The following is a 19,490-nucleotide window of genomic DNA, read 5'->3' as shown; positions in this document are numbered from 1 at the left end:
CTTGAGTAATTTCAATTTTATCCATTTCATTGTTGTATGTAATATATTTTTTTAAATCTCAGTTAACATCAAAGGTCTTTCACCATCAAATTCTCTGCTTCTTATGAAACATCAGCAAACAAAGGGCAATACAGCCACAGCTCTGTTCTCCTGTAAATAGTGTCGCTTCCCATCCAAGCTAATGGCTTTGCAATTCCCTGGTGTAATCACTGTTGGAGAGCAGGCAGTCTCCAGGAGATGCTCTTATGTAGCGCTAGATCAAAGAAAATATACCTTCAGTGTACTCATGAGACAAACAGATGTTTATTCAGTGATTCACTCAGGAAAACTGATCCGAGGCTGGTTCTCTACTATGACAGCAGGGCTTCCCAGATTAATTGATTGTATGACAAAGACGCTCTGTGCTGTCAATTACAGTGTGGGCTGTGTTTTACAATTCATAATCAATTCAGATAGTAGCCTTCCAATCAATTTGAAGGGTTGGTCCCTAAAACAGGGGCTTTATTGTAAGGAGAAATTGGAGGAGAACAAGTAGAAGTCGTGTGGAGGACATTTTGGATACAGGTCAGATTTAGAGGCGGGGACATTTTTGCAGCGACAGATCCCCTGGAGCTGCACCATCTTAGGCCTCTCAGGCCTTATACTCATAGCTTATTCCTACTGATGGTTCCTCTGGTTGTTGATCCTGGTACCTGGGACCGAATATTGACCGTGCTGAGCCTTGTTTGTGAATAATTTACTCTTTCTCTCCCCCCCCCCCCCCACTTCCATCTGTCTCTCACTTTCTATGTGTGTGTGTGTTGGTGTATGGATGTGTGCTTGCGATCCTGCATTTGTGTATGTGTCTGTGCATGTGTGTGTGTGCCAATCCATGTGTGCGTATCCACGCCAGGGATGACCTGCCAGGCGCGGAGCTCCTACCTGGACACAGAGGTCCTCTGGGGCTACCGCTTTACGCCGGTGCTGTCCCTGGAGAAGGGCTTCTACGAGGTGGACTACAACAGCTTCCACGACATCTACGAGACGAACACGCCCTCGTGCAGCGCGAAGGAGCTGGCCGGCAAGCTGAAGGAGGGCCCGCTGCTCCCGCAGCTCTCGCTACTGACGCCCGAGCCCAAAGCCTTCACCGCCACGGACCCCCTGTCAGCCCGCCAGCCTTTCGACGACAAGGAAGAAGGGGTTGGGGCAGGGTACGGTGGTGAGAGGGGGGAGACCAATGGCTCTGCCGCAGCTCTGGAGAACCAGCTGTGACGAGGACATCCAGGGATCGAACCCCCCTCCCACCCCAACACCACCACCACCAAACCCAGAGAAGAGACTGAATTGAACTAAACAGACAATGCTTAATTTTAGTCAATGGCCTGCGTGTTCCATTGCATTGCTTGGAGATCAAAGACCCCCCTTCCTCCCATGCAATACTATACTTCTCTAGTGTCAATCTATAGGGATAGGTTGGTTTTGTAGACACAAGTACACACACACAACAAGACACGTTTACCAATATGTACACACATAAGCTCCAGATCAGTCTTTTTATAACCGAGGCAACACCTTACTTACAGTATTTGCCATATAATAGCTAAAATTATACTGTAACTCGTTCTGAAACAAGTAGCCATGAAAGGATATCAAGGCTTCTATGAATGATCCAATGTTGATTCAGCTAATTTGACCATGCATCGATGGTTCCATCACTTTGCTAACATTTTTATTTCTCCCAAACATCGAGTTGAAAATGTGGAAAGAGATCATTATCGCCTGTCTCCACAAGCTTCTTTGCTGCTCCACACAGCGGAAACTCTTAACCGAAGGCAATATTTAAGCTGAAGCTTTAGCGTTTTGTTCACCTTGACAGGAAGGGAACGTACAGAGCAGGACATCACTATACTGTGTACATCAAACTTTCTCCATCGACTACCATTCTTTCTTTTTCTATCTTCCCTGCAGTTATACAGTAGCGTCATTTTCTGTGAGACGAGTATTGAACTTGGAATTCTGACACTGAGGAGACGGGCAGTACCTCATTTTGATAGTCCTGATCCATAATAAGCACAAGCCCTGTGAGAGAGATGGCTCCGGCGCGGTCTGGTCCATGCATATTTCAGTGCACAGTGGTGAGAGAGATGAACATAAAGGCAGGTTTCTATGACGATCTCCACTCAATGTTGAATCCTCCTCCCTGCCCACTGTGATACTTCTTCTGTCTTTGTTGTCCAAAGTCTTGTGTTTGAAACATGGAACTATTCATCTGTACAACTGGCCCAGTACTCACACCCAGCCCCTATTTTGTCTCTGCTTGCAAGAGTGTACGGCCCATGTCTCTACTGTTTTAGGATTCCACAAACCTGTCCTTTGACACATTGTTCTGCGATTCATTTGAGGATGTGAGTGTGTGTGCGTGCGTGCGTGTGTCAACGATTGCATGTTAACCAGATCCCCCCCTCCCCCATTATGGCAAGTTTAATGCATTACTAAATACAGGGTATTTTTTAGGCATGCAAACTACAATGAAAGATTTCTACAAATATATTGTCAAACAAGATAGCTAAGATGACAAATCTCATTCACTGAGACTGATAAATGAAACCTCTAATACTTTAGACCTTGATTAAATCCCCCTTCTATGACATTTATGTGTTGATGTATTTAATTTCACTGTGACATTGTAGCATCATATTTATGCAATTTGCATAAAGATCCTCTGTCATTACAGGAAACTCATCTATTTTCTGTGTACTCATGGGAATAAACCTAATATGGCCAAAAAAAAAAGTATGTTTTTGAGCAGTACTGAGCATGTGCGTGTGCATTTGTGTGTGTGTGTGTGTGTGTGTGTGTGTGTGTGTGTGTGTGTGTGTGTGTGTGTGTGTGTGTGTGTGTGTGAGTGTGTGTGTGTGCGTGTGTGTGAGACAGAGAGAGATTATCTTAATCTAACAAGTGGATATGGACTGTTCCTGAGAGTGCTTTAAAAGACTTGGTAAATCAATTGTGACTTCAACACATGCTACCTGACAACTACATTAGAGGTGCTTTGAATCATGAGAAACAGTCTTAAGCAACCATTTGTAATGGAAGTAGAACAATCTCGCCCTCCACAAATATTCCAGAAAATGGAGTACATTACATTACAGTCATTTAGCAGACGCTTTTATCCAAAGCGACTAACAATAATTGCTTTTAACATAGGAAGAGCCAATGTACTACTACTTGCCAGAACTCACAAGTGCATCTTCTTTCTAAAACAAGTGACTAAGAGCATAATCTAGTGCTGTAGGCAAAGTGCAAGAATCGCAATCTAAAGTACAGTGCAATGAGTAGACATTAAAGGTGTCCTATTATACTAATTTTGTACAATTTAATAAGTCTTTGGGGTCCCCAAAACATGTCTTTGAGTATTTTTGCTGAAAATAACACTCCGAATAAGCATTCTAGCATGCCTCTATACCCCTCTGTTGTCCACAAGATCAGATTGAGCACTTTTTCTTATGCAAATGAGCTTAGCTAAGAGCAAGTCGGCAGGCTAGAGAACGAGGGCTGTTGAAGGCACTATGCAACTTCAAATATAGCTGGCTAGCCTGGACCATCCACACTCGATGCCATTGTGACAAATTAAATTTTCCTCTCTCCCTGACTAAACATGATAGTGCCCATGTTATTATCTCCATGGTTGCATGCTGTTACCTCTAGCTATATTCGCTAGCTAGACACCATCAGGCTATATGACACCATTCGACTACAAACAATAAAAGCTAGATTCTGTAGGCTGAGGTGATATCCAATGACGTCCACTTCTTAACCTTTGATCATTTTCATTACAATTTCATTCTATTACTTTAAAGGCAAAATGCACCCTAGAACAACATCAGGCTGAAAAACTAGAGCCCCATACAAAAATATAGGTGATGGCGAGTCCTATAGACTGGACTAGCGGCATCTAAAGAAAATCACGTTTCAGAGTCAGCACTTCCGGGATATACCGCGTCGAAACGCGTCGACATATACTGCCAGAAAATCGAGCAAGACTACAGGGGGGTGGGTGCTTGGTATGATTGACAGCTATGATTGACAGCTATGACAAGCACGGCGGAGGGGGCTAGCGAGCGAACATACGCCCCCTAGTTTCACATTTCAGAGCTGACTGAACATCTGTGAAACAACAAAATAAGAATGGAACGCGATAACTTGGAAGATTTTATAGAAGATGAGGAAGATGTTGATGATTCGGAGGAAATTCAGGGCTATTTGTTTGAGCCTGAATTTACAGCAGACGAAATCCGACAACGGAGAGAAGAACAAGAGGCTGCCGCCAGGCTAGTCAACCCAGGCGATGAGGCTGGATTAGCGGCCGCGATTCCTCGGTCTGGCAGTAACTGGTGGTGTCTGTGCGAAAACTGCCCAGCTATGCCGACAGAGACAGAATCTCTCTGTTGCCAAGAATGGGACCGTGGACAGTTACTGCTTTCAGAGATGGCAGAGGAGATGGAAGAGGAAGACAGGGCGCTTTGTCTGACAGAGCATGGTAGTCACGCAGCCCATTTGGATCGAGGAGTTTTGGAAACTTTTTTCCGCTTAGATAGGATAAATTGGAAGAGGAGACACAGACCGGAGGGTCCCGGAGGGCAAATGACAAATAAGTAAGTCAACCTAACGTTATACGTAGATCTCTGCTTTGAATGGTCTAACCTGGCTAACGTTAGCTATCTGCATTTCATATCTGCCTATTTGGCTAATCTGAGTTCCAGGAGCCCAAGCTGAGGCAAATAGTTGTCTAACTGCAATCTCGTCAATAATGAAGTCATTTTATAATGTAGGCTGTAATGTTAGCTTTGTTTGGCATGCAATTTTAATGTATTTTCTTTGTATCTAGACAGTACCGCTTGGCTGGCTACAGAATTGTCCTGGAATGGGTTTTACGGGGAGAACGGCTCGGAAGACACCGACGTGCTGTTCTTCCTGCTTGTGTGGTGGACAGTATTCGCCAGCTATATCCTTCTGCGGATGGACAATACCGTGGCTTTATCGAGGTCAATGAGGCTTTGGAAGGAATGTATCAGTAGGCCTACCTGATGTGTAATGTTAGGCTACAGTTAGAAAAGTCCCCCTGTGCGCGCTGTACTCCCTGCAGCAGTGAGCATAACAGCTAGCATTCAGATCTGAGGTTTGCATGTTATCTGAATAGCTGGTTATGTCCGTTTGCATTTTCTGTTATTTATTGCGACTCAGTATGTAACATTACTGTTGTGTTCTATTGTTACCTAACCATACGTACTCCCTTTTTTGCAATAAACATCCTAAACATTGGCACCTGGACTCTTCTTCTACACTTACTCACCTGAAGACCACCAAATAGTGCCCCGACCTAACACTGTGAAGTGATCGCTGTTACACCATCTATATAGGCTATATCACACAGATGTATTCATTATAGGCTATATCACAAAAAATACTATTTCACATATGTACACAATGCAGGAGTGCAATATTCAAAAATCTTATTTACTTTCAAAGGCATATGATTACAACAAAACCAGGCTTTTAGTTTTACAGATGGTGTTATACTCTTGTGGATTTTGGAAAGGAGAAACAAAGTGTATTTGCAAGGTAGTGGTATTGGGTATCATTTTTAAAATCTAGTCTTATATGTTTGTGCTGCATCTTCTTTGGTTGGCTTTGGGGCTGCGGCAATGTTGGCTGGCAGGTCTGGTCTTGGGAGACGGGAAGATTCATCCTTGAAGATGACACTTTCATCTTGCCTTCGCTTCCACACCAGCTCCATCAATGTCGTCCGGAAGTTGGTGGTGTGTGGCTCATACCTCTTCTTTGTGACCCATTCCTTAGAACGCTTGCTCCACACTTGATCGATGACAGGTTTGCCTAAGACAGAGGATTATATGAACCATCATTGGGTGTGCTGTTCACTAATACAGGCATTTCTCTCTAACATGTTTGCACACACAATATCAATGTATAGGCGTACTGCTCACCATTACAGTCCACCTTCTGTTTACGAGTCAAGTTCTCATTGTGCTCCATGATGGCTAAGTGCGTCCTCTGTTTCATGCTCATGTTGGAGAAATGTTGTCTTTTTGGTGCATATTTGAGGAGAGCACCATGGAAAACCTCCAGGGGACCTAATTGTTTTGGAGAGATGAATTATATTAGCTTTATTGTGAACAAGTGGAAATTTGCATTGTTCAATTCATCATAGATGTGTAATCTTTATAGAACTGAAAGCCGAGCCTACTTCACCAAGATGTGGTAAGCAGCAGCGACTGGCACTTCTTTTAGCCAAGGCAAGACAATACCACTGACCTGTATGTTTGAAACGCCCCATGTGATCAAGATCCTTCTGGAGGTTTTTATCGTTGACCACAGCAGCCAGTTCGTGGTATTCCTCAGATTCTTTGCAAAGCCACTTTTTCTTCTCCCGGTCTTCAGTGGTGATAGGTGGGTGAAGACAGTGGTGCTCTGTCCCTCCTTCAGTCCATGTATGCTCATCCACTGTGTGGTGTAGAATCGAGTTCCAGGTCGACTTCAGTTTCTAAAAAGAATAATAATTTAAAATATGGCACATGCATTCCAAGACATTATGAAATAGACAGTGTTGGGGAAGCTATTGTGAACCACACACACACACACATCGGAAGACCTGGGGGAAACAGACAAGAACAAAACCGACAGACCAGTACAGAGACAGAGACATACAAGGCCATAAGACATACAACGCCATAACATACCCCAACATCTCCTCCTGCCTTGGCGCAAGAGAACCAGAGATGGTTCCTTACAGACCGAATCCATGGCTTTAAAGCTGCACGTCCTCTCTTTTTGGCCTTGGTGATCAACTTCTTTTGGATACCTGTGTAAATACAAGACAATGCAAAGGATATAAGAGCATGTAGACTTCCACCTACAATACACTGCACATTACAAACAGAAAGCCCCTTTCCCCACTAGACTTGTGCCAGACCCATGACCTGCGTTGTACTGTCAATTTGAAAGACAATGATACAGTCCTGACTCCATATCCACCACTCCAGAACCCCCATCCCTCATTTCAAATGTCAGAGACCAGTCACCAGCATTTTATGTCAATTAACCACCTCATAGGCCCTCTACTCCCAAAATTATGGCAACTAATCTTTGATGTTGTACAATACTCACTTTTGGAGGTATGCCAAATATCAAACTCATGCTGGATTGATGGATATTCCTCACGCATGATTTTTTTTATGCTTGTGGAACGATCAGTTGCCAACACCTCCACATTTAAGCCAGTGTCAAGTAGGGTGTTAATTCCACGTCTGAAGCCAAGACTTTCCATGGCCACTGAGCTGGTTGTCTCTGTCACCTAAGGACACAACAAATAACATACAATTTGTACAATTACAAAATAATCAATATAAAGAAAGATGGATGGATAGATGGATGAATTTCTCTTTTATTTACCTGGACTAACTCAGAATGGACAATTTCCTTGCTAGGGTCAGCCATGAAAGTATAGGTTGTGTATTTGGCATTAAACCCTGGGCTGTCCGAGCGACCATCGGAACACAGCTGTGGCTGCAGGCCGTCTTCCTGTTCCAGAAACATCTTGGCCAAGAGGGCTTCTCGCTGCCGGTCATATTCAGCTTGAATGACAGGATGCAGGTAGCTGTTCTGCATGGCATAGAAGGTGCTACTGCCAAATATATGAAGATTGATCAGCTTTGCCCATTCCTCCAACTTGGTGTATGTGTTACCAGTGAACAACAGAGCAGCTGCAATGAGGAGGTTGGACTGCGGCATTCCACGTTCTGAGATGCAGGAAGTCCATGTTCCAGTGTGGCCTGTCTCACACTCCCATTTCACCCTCATTTGAGAACCCATGTAGGAGACTTCTTTTTTCTCAATGACTTTGAGGCATGTTTGGCAAAACTTCATCAATTCAAGCACTTTCGACTCTGAGACTATAACTTTTGGCTCTTGCCAGTGCATTTCTCTTGTTTCCTCACCAGAATCACCACCAGAATCACTGGTTGAGGGAGGGCTACTGCCTGGTCTAAAGCTAGACTCCTGTGTGGTATCCTGGCGGACATCCAAAGACTCCATACTGGTGAAGCTAGAATCCATTTCCTCCTCTGGCAACACAGCAGGGTTTCTTCCACATCCAGATGCTCCCTGTAGTATATATGAATGTAATTAGTACAGTAAAAAAAACAGTAGGCTATAAATAAAAAGCTATATATCTATTTATATGCTCAGGCACCCATGACTAGAATCAGCCTTCACAAACTGTATACCGTTTTGCCATGAATACAACAGGTAAAATATATGGTTTACCACCTTGAATTGTAATAATATTCTATTAATAATAATATTCTGCCGTCTCACACTAGTTATTCCCAGCCAATTATGTCCAGTGAAATGGAACAGATTTCCATGAAGTGTTGCCTTCCAGCTAGCTAAGTTAGCCTACTCAGAACAGCAGTGTAGCTAGCCTACACTAGTCACCACATTAGCTATAAAAAAAAATGTTGTTGTATTTATTTACATTTACCTGAGTTCGTGGGACTTTGCTAGGTGTAGACGTCAGTGGTTGTTCAACAACTTGTCTCTTGCGTTGGTGAGCAACATCACTGCTAGGACCGTGGAAGGTAACGGCTACGCTCACGGTAGATGCCGGTGGTGCTGGGGCTACGCTAACGGTAGCTGGTGCTGGGGCTACGCTAACGGTAGCTGGTGCTGGGGCTACGGTAGATGCCGGTGGTGCTGGGGCCGGGAAAATGGACGGAACTGCGCCCGCCTTCAGTTTTCGACGACTTGTTAGCGCCGTTCCCATCAACGTATCCGCCAAATGACCCTCGAAGTCATCCAGGCGAAAGTGCTGGCTGCATGTCAGAATGTTTTTGTAACCTGTTGTCGGTGTGTTGGGGGGGTAAAGAGGGCTGTTGATAGCCGATAGCCACTGCTTGCAGAGTTGAGGGTCTCGTACAGGTAAGCCATGAAAACTTACTCCCGCAGGTCTGGCGTTATCTTTGCATCCACACACTATACACGATTTGGTCATTGTTGGTGTTTTTTCTTGACGCTAGAACTGATTTACAGTTGTTCGCGTTCTGATGGGGGCATGGATGTAGGGTGGGGGGTGGGGGTTGGACTTGAGCGGGGGCGGGAGTTGGGTGGAGGTGAAATGGCTCAGTGTCACGCAAGGCATGTTGGGAATCGCAGTCTTTTCATATATTGCGCAATCGTAACCAGGAACTTCGTTTTCTGCACTTTATTGCTCAAATAACACAATTTTCTGAATCTGTGCATGTTTACTGTAAACAGGAGACATATTACATGTGATTAAAGGCTACAAAGTCAAGCCCTACAGCTTTCCTTTAACATTTGATGAGACGAGCATCCGGGTTGAGACAAAAGGGGAGTTTGTTTGTGTTAGCTAGCTAGCATTAGTACTATATGCAAACAAAGCATAATTACTTATAGTTTCTGCATAATTTCCACGGACAGTTGGTATTGCTTGATCATTCAGAAGAGTTTATCTGAAAATCCTGCATTGTACTGACCCATATTGGAAAAGCAATCGGGCAAAAAATGGCTAGCACACGCTGCCAGTCTTTTGCCAATTTCAGCGGGAACGTTGCCATCAAAAATAAAATTTGTCCACTCGGCTCTGCTGTCCTTTGAGCTTGGGAGATGATCTGTGCTTAGTACATCCAAGAACAGAGAATTTTCCGTGCAAAGACATTATGCTAGCGGGGTCCCCGAACGTGACGTAGAGTGACACGGGAGATTTGAATGGCTTGCAGGGACTGACTGTTTTTCTGATGTTTTCATTTCGGCTGACCACAACAAAATTACTGGGTTGTTTCACTTCATACTTTGTGTGTTAGTAGGACCATCAGAGACTCAAATGTACATGCAAAGGCAATGACAAAGTTAGTTTTGCACTAACCCAGTGTCCATGTTTCTGAGATGGGTTCTAAATTGGCTTATGCTACACCCCTCCATCGAGCTTCATGAAAATTGCTGTGGTAGTTGGGGGCGAAGCTGCGAAGGCCTCCATTGTTCTTGTACCTTTTCTTATTATTATTTATTCTTCTGCCATTGGAGTCTTTGGCAGCCCATTGAACCGTATGGTAAAAAGTTGTGAAAATTGGCACACTCATTCATGACAGTCCCCTGAGTCTTTTCACCTAGACCCATATCCACAGCTCGAACCCTCTAGCGTCACTGTCGACCAATCTGCACAAAACTCAGTATACACATTCTCTAGACCAATGTCCACAAAGTTTGTACAGGGATTTTCGATTCTCGAAAGCGTTTGCCCGCTACAGCCAATCAAATTTGGCGTCCAAGCCGACAAACAGGAAGTGTGGTCATATCTCAGCATATTATTAAGGTAACCCTTTAAATTACAGGTCCCTAACAACGTATGAACTATTTTGTAACAACATATAAATTATTTTGTAACAACGTATGAACTATTTCATAACAATGGATGAACTATTTTATAATTTACTAGTAAATTGGAGTGAATCTCTGTTCTACAGTTCTACAATAGATCACGTGTTATTACGTGTTACCGGACCTGTAAATTAAAGTCAGGCATTCTACAGTAGTTCATGTGTAGTTACTTGTTACCGGACCTGTAAATTAAAGTCAGGCGTTCTACAGTAGTTCATATGTAATTACGTGTTACCGGACCTGTAAATTAAAGTCAAGTGTTCTACAGTAGTTCATATGTAATTACGTGTTACCGGACCTGTAAATTAAAGTCAGGCGTTCTACAGTAGTTCATATGTAATTACGTGTTAACAGACCTGTAAATTAAAGCCAGGTGTTATACTGTAGTTCAAATGTAACTACTTGTTACCGGACCTGTAAATTAAAGCCATATGCTCTTTTCTTAAGTTCTACAGTAGTTCACATGTAATTATATTTTTCTAATTGCACAGTCTACAAATCATACTCTGTGGCAAGGTTTATTTTCTTTATTAGCAAATTGTACAATCAAAAAGAACAGTAGCATAAATTCCATAAACACCAGACAGGGTAGCCTAGTCTCAGTTTCTACAACAGAGAATTTGGATACTTGATTCGTGCTGAGTTCATCTATGATGTAATTTTTTACATTTTGTATTTTGTGTAAATCACTTAAAATGTATCTCCTCCTAGGGATTTTCACCAATCTACATGAAACTGGCTGTACACATTCTCTAGACCAATGTCCACAAAAGTCTTACAGGGATTTTCGATTGTCAATGGCGTTCGCCCGTTACAGCCAATCGAATTTGGCGTCCAGGCCGCCAAACAGGAAGTATGGCCATATCTCAGTAATGTTTTGATGTATCATAACCACATTAGGCACACTCATCGGGGACGGTCCTGTGACCCCTGTCACCAAGTCTATGTCGACACTTCAAACTCTCTAGCGCCACCAACCTGTCAAAGTTGGAAGTGTGTTTATTCTGTACCGTATGCCCGGTTTTCAAAACTGCGGTAGGGATTCGATTCTATGGCGTCTTTCGCTTGTTGCCTTTGATGCGCTGGTCGCACATCCTGCTTGGCCCCCACATTACTGCTTGCAGCGATATTATTAGTATAATCCTGCTATGTGACCGAACAAACAAACAAACAAACAAAATAACACACACGACCGAAAATATACCCTCTGCTAGCGGTCGCTGGGCAGAGCCAATAATAATAGGTTCGGTCTCTGGCTTCCATTGTAATTCATACTCTAGTGTCCACTCTGTTTGAGTAGCTATTTATCTTACCTCTCGATTGCCGAAATATCCCATGTGAGGGGCCCGTAAAGTCTCTGCATCAGTAGTTACCCAACAGGAGGGAAAGCCTATTCACTGACATCCCAATAGATATTACATAGATAACAGAAATAGCTAGCAACTAAACACCATTCATGATTCAACTCCTTCAGCGGATTAGTAGAAGTGTAATGAGATTCACTTTGTTGTTTTCTGCCCTCCAACCGCTGTAGGACCGATTATGGAGCTGTCACACTTGTAATCTTCTAGAAAGGGAAAATAAGCAGCCAGAGAAGTTGCAGGCGTAATCACATTCATGTTCTTACTCCAAAAAAGAGCTAAGTTGAATTTGGGAACACGTTATGTGTGTGGGGGAGGGAGGGAGGGAGGGAGGGTGGCTGCTGTCTTGCAGAAATGGAGTGAAATGTAAATTGCTATTATCGGACCATGCTTTTAAATCAGAACCTTAAAGGATTGCTGTCCTCAATCAAGGTGTTATGACCCCGTTGGTCTAGGCAACGGGACCTATAACTTGGTGTGTTGGCAGTGGTGAAGGAGGAACACAAAAACTTTGTTTTTGACACTGAAACCAAGGATAAAATAGGAATTCAGGATTTATTCCTATAATGCAACAACACAGGAGACAAGGGAACAATGAGCAGTGCCAAAGGAAAGAACTCAGTAAAACTCCTGACTAGTCTACCTATCCCATGACAACTAAACTATCTAACAAAAAGTACATGGGTGGCACCTGCCCCTAAACCTAGTGTGCATAACAATAGGACCGCCTGCGTGATGAGATATATGCCCATGGGCGGCTTACCTGTCCCCTTCCCCCTGTGCGTTGATAACTGAAATAACATATGAATGAAACAACGTATGAATAAAGTATGTCAAATGATAAAGTAATAGAACTACAACAAAATGCGATACTGAACAACATAGGGTACTTAACACAACACTAACTGACCAGGCCAAAACAAACACATAAGACTAAGCAAACAAACACAGCTGACAAACAAAAACACACTTCACAACATAGCAAAAAGGAGTCAGCTCCAGAACAAAGGACAGGTTGGGGTATATATAACAGAGAGGACACAGATGATTGGACGCCAGGGACACCAGTTAATTGGACACAGCTGCACGAAATGGAGAGATGACGAAGGGGAGGAGGGAACCAGCAAGGAGGCGGGACGAATGGAAGGAGGGAATCTGCAAGCAGGACACCTGAATGAATGAATGAATGAATGGGAGAACAGAAGGGACAACCAAAACACAACACAAAAGGGACAGCAACACACAATGCAACAAACACAGAACATTACTATGGTCACCCCTGTGGCCATAACACAAGGTTTTAAGCAAACTGATGGTTAGTACTGGGTACTGTAAGGTTTATGCAAATTGGTAGGCCTACTTTATGACAATGTTTCATGGCAATGATAGTATAAGCGTGCATGCGTGAATGAGTGTGTGTGTGTGTGTTTGTGAGTGAGTGTGTTGAGTGAGTGAGTGAGTGAGTGAGTGAGTGAGTGAGTGAGTGAGTGAGTGAGTGAGTGAGTGAGTGAGTGAGTGAGTGTGCATGTCTGGAAGTCAGTACAGGCAGTCTTGGATGAAAGTGAAGGACATTGGAATCAGCAAAGCCCTCTAAGACTGATGAATGCACCAGTGTGGTTTGAATAGAAATCATGAACAGGACCTGGCCAATAGTTTATTTTATCTTTGAATATGGAAGCACCAAGGCTATTAACAAGCATGTACCCAGAACAGAACATCACATTTAAGAAATAGAATTAAACTTAGAGATGAGGCAGGTGGGAGGAATTCACTTTGCATTTGTTACAGCACAATGGAGTGGGCTGTCTTTACCTCTCTTTTCTATTTCTCATACTCTTTCTCTCACTGTTTCTCACACCCCTCCCCTCTCTCTCTCTCTCTCTCTAACTGACCCCACTGAACACCCACACACATAAATATACACACACGCTTCCAGTACATGCACACGCACACACATACAGACGAACAAATAATTTGTCAGAGTGAAGCTGCAGCTCTAATGTTGTTGATTCTGAACCGGTAAATGGAATGTTACATTATCACTTTCTTCACAAAATACCTCATGTCCCATCACAATCTCCCATTATGCTTTTTTGGGGGGGGGGGGGGGGGGTGTTAAACAAAACTCAGAAAGAGATGCTTCACAAAGCCTCCAAATCCCCCTGATTTTTCTCGGTCACTGTATCTATCCCTCACAATCACCCCCCCCCACACACACACACACACACGCACCCACCCATATGGATCTACAAATTATCCTGCACCCAAACCCCCTCACAGCCCTGGCTGACACAAGGAAATCGAGAGGCTCAGTATATATCGTGTTTGATTTCCCTCTTTCAGGCCTGGTGTTATTCTGTTCTCCTGAGGTGCATCGCCAGTGGCTAGATTTGGGACCAAGCCTCTGACTTTACCCAGGGAGCAGAGGGCTCTGCTCTGTGATGTACCCAGCCTGGGGGGCTTTGATGGAACGGCCTAGCTCCCTTCCACCATGCTCTCATTTACAGTTGAGCTAGCCAGCTGCTGTGTTACACAACAAAATGTACAAAGCTAAGAATATGATGAGAGTTTGAACAACATAGTCGTCACAGGTAGGTCTATGTGGTAAAAGCAAATGTTAAGTCAGATCCTACGAGTAAGGACCGACATCCAGATCATTTTTCATCATGTTTCGTTGTGGTGCAATGCTCAAGTTATCTGGCGTCGAGGTTTGATTTTTGTAACAAACCTAAAGTTGAGAATCCGAAAACCTGCATAAATGTTGCTATTCTTTTGGAAGGCTCGGCCCAAATTGTTATAATGCATCAAAGTTAATAGACTCCTGTATAGGCTGACTAAGGCTCACCTTGCATTATAGTGGGGTAATTCAGTATGTGAAGTCAAAGAATAGGGTACAGGTAGAGGCAACAGATTTGTCCAAAACACAGATAGAGAAAGTAGTCATCACAATACAGTTGGTATGGATATGATACAAGTGTATTCTGTTTTGGAGAGTATGACTGATGGTTTAGAGGACAGTTCACTTTTTTTGGGGGGGGGGGTTAGAATGCAATAAAGGACCATCTGTTAGTAGCTTATGTCTTGGAGCTTTTCATTCTCACAAAGAAAAGTACAATCAAATGGCATCCAGATGGAGACTGCCGAAAAGATGACATCTCCCTTCAGACTTTGACATCTTTAGTGAAGGAAAATTCAAATGCAGATCCAGAGTAGTACTGTACATAAAGCATGTATTTATTATCTTTATTCATGTGTATTCACTTGGTCAAGCAAGAAATACGGTGATTGAATGTGTGAATTGACAAACATTGTCTGGATATCATGATGCAAACATGATTTTCTCCATCTTATGCGAACTTGACTGTGAAAGCTACAGTAGCAGGCTGTTCCGGATTGGGATGTCCTTATCAGACCTGCTGGAGGGGTGGTTTGTACAGTAACAGACGGATGTAAATTATTTCATTAAAATAGGATTAGCAGCACAAGGCTCACAACAAAGGTAGCTTCATCATTATAAAGCTGTGTTTGGAATGGCGACTGTTGCTGTGTGGTTCTGCTTTACTAGCACTGCTACAGTAGCTGCCGCAAGCTGTCAGCAAAAAGGAAGTGGTATTGTGAAAACAAGAAGGTCCTACTTCCCCATCTTTAAGCACTCTTTGGCAATTCAAAAGAGGGTGAGAGAAGTGTATTGTACAATGGGAAAAACATCAATGATGTTGACAAATCAACAGTTCCGGGCAAATGGTTCCCACTCAAAGCATCCTAGTTGTGTCTAGACGCACAATCATCAAAAGGTACTTTGTTGTAACCATCTGAGCTTCTCCAGGCCTCAATCGTTATGAACCCAGGCAGTTTTATATACCAGTATAAAAACTCTACTCATTCAGCCTGGATCCTACAAGGAGGTTGCATTCTGACTGGATGTGCAGAATTCATCAGAATATGACTTCAAACAACTCAGTCAAATACAATTGTATTTATTTTGGAAAAAAAGACCAAGAGGGCAGTATTGAATCACTTACAGTACAGGTATATGTATAGTCTCTCTCTCACACACACACACACACACACTTAGTTTATCTGATCAGTGCTATGAAGGTAAATGTGGTAATGATTTTCATCTCATGTTATAAAATCTCAATATTACTTTTTCCACAAACGGAACGCCATTATTTACAGTAAATGAATTATATATATATATATATATATGAGAGAGAGAGAGAGATTGAGCTACAGTAGATGTGGTGCAACTTATATTGCTGGGGCCACTGATGCTTACAGTAATTGTAAAATATTATATGATTTTAATATTTTCTATTTGTTAGCTAGTAATAAACATCTGCAGGCACCAAATGATATTTTAGCACATAGCAAATTTTTTGGTGGATATTTGTGTACACTCACAGTGGGTAGCCTCTAGGACTCCATTCTGCACTCCCACCTACCCAGTAAAAACAGTTGAGGAAAAAAAAACTGTTTTCTGTGCAGCTGCTCAACTTTACACACACTCTAGTTAACATCATGTATTTCATTCCTATCCTATTTGAAGGACAGGGACTACTTTGTATCTATAGGCAATCACAAATCTGAGCGGACAAAAATGACCAGTGGAGTTCCACCAGGCTCCATTATGGGGCCTCTTCTGTTCAACATGTACATGTTCCCACTAGTTCAAATTATGGAAAACAACAAAATATGTTACCATAGCTACTGTATGCAGATGACACACAAATTTATATCACCATATCACCAGGGGACTATAATCCCATACAAGCGCTGAGTAAGTGCATTGAACAAATCAACGATTGGATGTGCCAGAACCTTCTTCAACTAATAAAAAAATAAAATTGAAGTAATTGTCTTTGGAGCCAAAGAAGAACGATTAAAAGTCAGCGCTCAGCTCCAATCAGTAATGGTAAAAACCACAAACGAAGCCAGAAATCTTGGTGTAGTCATGGACTCAGATCTGAATTTCAACAGTCACAATAAGAAAATTACAAAGTCAGCCTACTATCACCTGAAGAATATATCAAGGATTAAAGGATTTATGTCTCAGCAGGATCTGGAAAAACTTGTCCATGCATTCATCTTCAGTAGACTCGACTACTGTAACGGTGTGTTTACAGGTCTCTCTAAAATCGATCAGACAGCTGCAGCTGATTCAGAACGCTGCTGCTCAAGTCCTCACTAAGACTAAGAAAGTGGATCACATCACTTCAATTTTGAGGTCCTTACACTGGCTCCCTATCTGTCAAAGAATTTACTTTAAAATCCTGATGTTGGTTTATAAAGCACTGAATGGTTTAGGGCCAAAATATATTTCTGATCTGCTGCTACATTATGAACCATCCAGATCTCTCGGGTCGTCTGGCACAGGCGTGCTTTCTGTCCCCAGAGTTAAAACAAAACATGGAGAAGCAGCGTTCAGTTTTTATGCTCCACATATCTGGAACAAACTTCTAGAAAACTGCAGGTCTGCTGCCACTCTGTTCTTTTAAATCAAGTTTGAAGACTTTTCTTTTTGCCGCTGCTTTTTATTAAATCAAATAATTCTTTATTCATACACTGCACTGTAACTTTTATTCCTGTACTTTATTTTTCCTGCATTTTTTTTTTTTGCAATGTCTTTTGCAATACATTGTATATGGCCTTTTATGTGTTTCTTGCACTTTGTCTTGATGCTTTTAATGTCTCATGTAAAGCACTTTGAATTGCCTTGTTGCAGAAATGTGCTACACAAATAAACTTACCTTGCCTTCATTCAACTTCCTGTTCCGGGAGCATGGTGTGAACACGCTAACTCAGCAGTCACTCCTGAAAGGTTGCTGTTTAATTAAAAATATGGAGAAGCTGAGTCAGATTTGTACAAAAATGTGGGGCACATCACTGCGATCCCAGGTCTGTTTAAAGTATCTTGAAGAATATCAGTTGTTGATAGCTTACAGATCCTTCATGGCTGTTAAAGACAAATAACGTAATCTAAAGATATATTTGGCATCGAACACACAGAATTCTTAGCCTCATTGTGGGTAATTATTCAGGAAGAGTTTGATTCTGCATTTGAGTCGAAGATGCAACCTATTAAGAACTCAATAGACTCTTCAAACATGCATGCAAATAACCTCAGACAGACCTGTCTGACAGTCCTGAAAGACCTCAAGGAGACAGCTACAGACATTAACCACCGAACAGCGAGAAAAAGGGCGGCTCAGAAGGTAGAGCGGATCATCCAATGATTGTAGGGTCGGCGGTTCGAATCTCGGCAAGACACTGAACGCCAAACTGCTCCAGTTGTGTGACCGCTGCCACCATTGGTGTGTGAATGTGTATGTAAATGTGTGAATGAGAGGCCTTTGGATAAAAGGGCTATGTAAGTGCAGTCCATTCATCATTTTGCAAAAGTTTGCCACTGTGCAGTCTGAGAACCAGACGTTAAAACAAAATAATCAGCAAATAGAGGACCATAGCAGGAAATTACATTTCTGTGTGATGGGGATTCCCAAGGGACTTGAAAAAGGTAAGGTTCCTTTCTGAACTCTCTGCTTAATGTGGTGTTTGACTCTGACAAACTGGGCTTGCAAATTGTGAATGTCCCTCATCGGATAGGTCCACATTCCTCCAACAAGCCAAGGTGTATGATCGCATGGCTGTTTAGCCTGAAAACAAAAAGGACAATTGTGTCTTTGAGGTGAAGCGTCTTATAACCTGAGATTCAAAGACGAAAGGATACATATCTTTCACAACCTGGCAGTTGAACTACAGAAGAAATGGGAGCTGTTTAATGACGCGAAGAACAGACTTCAAGAGGCGAAGGTGAAATTCGGCTTGCTCTTGCCTTGCAAATTAATCACCATCTTTCAGGAGTTCACAGTGAGGTTCACGGACATATACTGTAGATGCTATGGCACACTATGATCAGGTAATCAAGCTAACGTTGGGCCCTACTACAGTAGCTACCTGAAAAAGTAAAATAAAATGAAAATATAAGCTCACCTCCCAACCCCAGTGCTACATTAAAGGAATATAATTGCATGTAGAAAAAATTAAAAATCCAGCGCGAGCCAGTATATCCATGTAATGGCGGTGGTCGGGGCACCGAGAATGCAGTTTCTAAAAATCTATTTTCTGCCGCGAAACGGTTGTTTTCATCAATCTGTCTTTATGAATCGCTAGTTGTGCTTACATAGAGCGTAGGCCTGTTGTGGTTTTTCACATGCCTCTGTAATATGATCTTTAGAAACGTCTTTAGACACGAAATAGCTTCCTCACTTGCTCCAGCACGCATGCGCACAGCGTGCTGGAGCAACGATTGCGCGCTGTGTGCATGCGTGCTTTCTTATGAATACAGGCTCTGGAATTCTCCAGACAATATTGTGTACTGGAGTTGGTGAGAGAGAGGGTCGTAAAGTTGGGCCTGTTCTGGGCGAGTCCTTTGATGTGGTTCTTAGGATGGTGGTGTGAACGGCCCTGGTTCTCTCTTGTGTTTACACAGGCCCCCTTTAGTGTGAAAGGCCTTATCTGGGATCTGTGACCCCAGGAAGCAGGCGGGGATTGCCTGCGCAATGGCTACAGACACATCTACTAGGAATCACTAGATGGGTGGTTATTCCATGGCTCTGGGAACCAGTATGGCTTTTTAAAAGGGTGCTGTTCATGACAAAAATACAATTAGCCTAA

The 19,490-nt window shown here is 42.7% G+C and overlaps 1 protein-coding gene across 1 annotated transcript in view; it reads left to right on the top strand.

Moving 5' to 3' along the window:
* kcnj5 (potassium inwardly rectifying channel subfamily J member 5) overlaps positions 1-1,251 on the top strand; it is a gene marked incomplete at both ends in the record, with an annotated part of 31,077 nt that extends 29,826 nt beyond the window's left edge. Inside the window, one exon of the mRNA XM_084435949.1 lies at positions 893-1,251. Within this exon, the coding sequence (XP_084292075.1) occupies positions 893-1,251 (359 nt within the window). The remainder of the gene's footprint in view (positions 1-892) is intronic.
* Between the last annotated feature and the right edge of the window lie 18,239 nt (positions 1,252-19,490).

The sequence above is a fragment of the Borostomias antarcticus genome (genome assembly GCF_949987555.1).
Source record: "Borostomias antarcticus genome assembly, chromosome: 1".
Classification (NCBI taxonomy): Eukaryota; Metazoa; Chordata; class Actinopteri; order Stomiiformes; family Stomiidae; genus Borostomias; species Borostomias antarcticus.
This window is presented reverse-complemented; position numbering and strand designations above follow the sequence as displayed.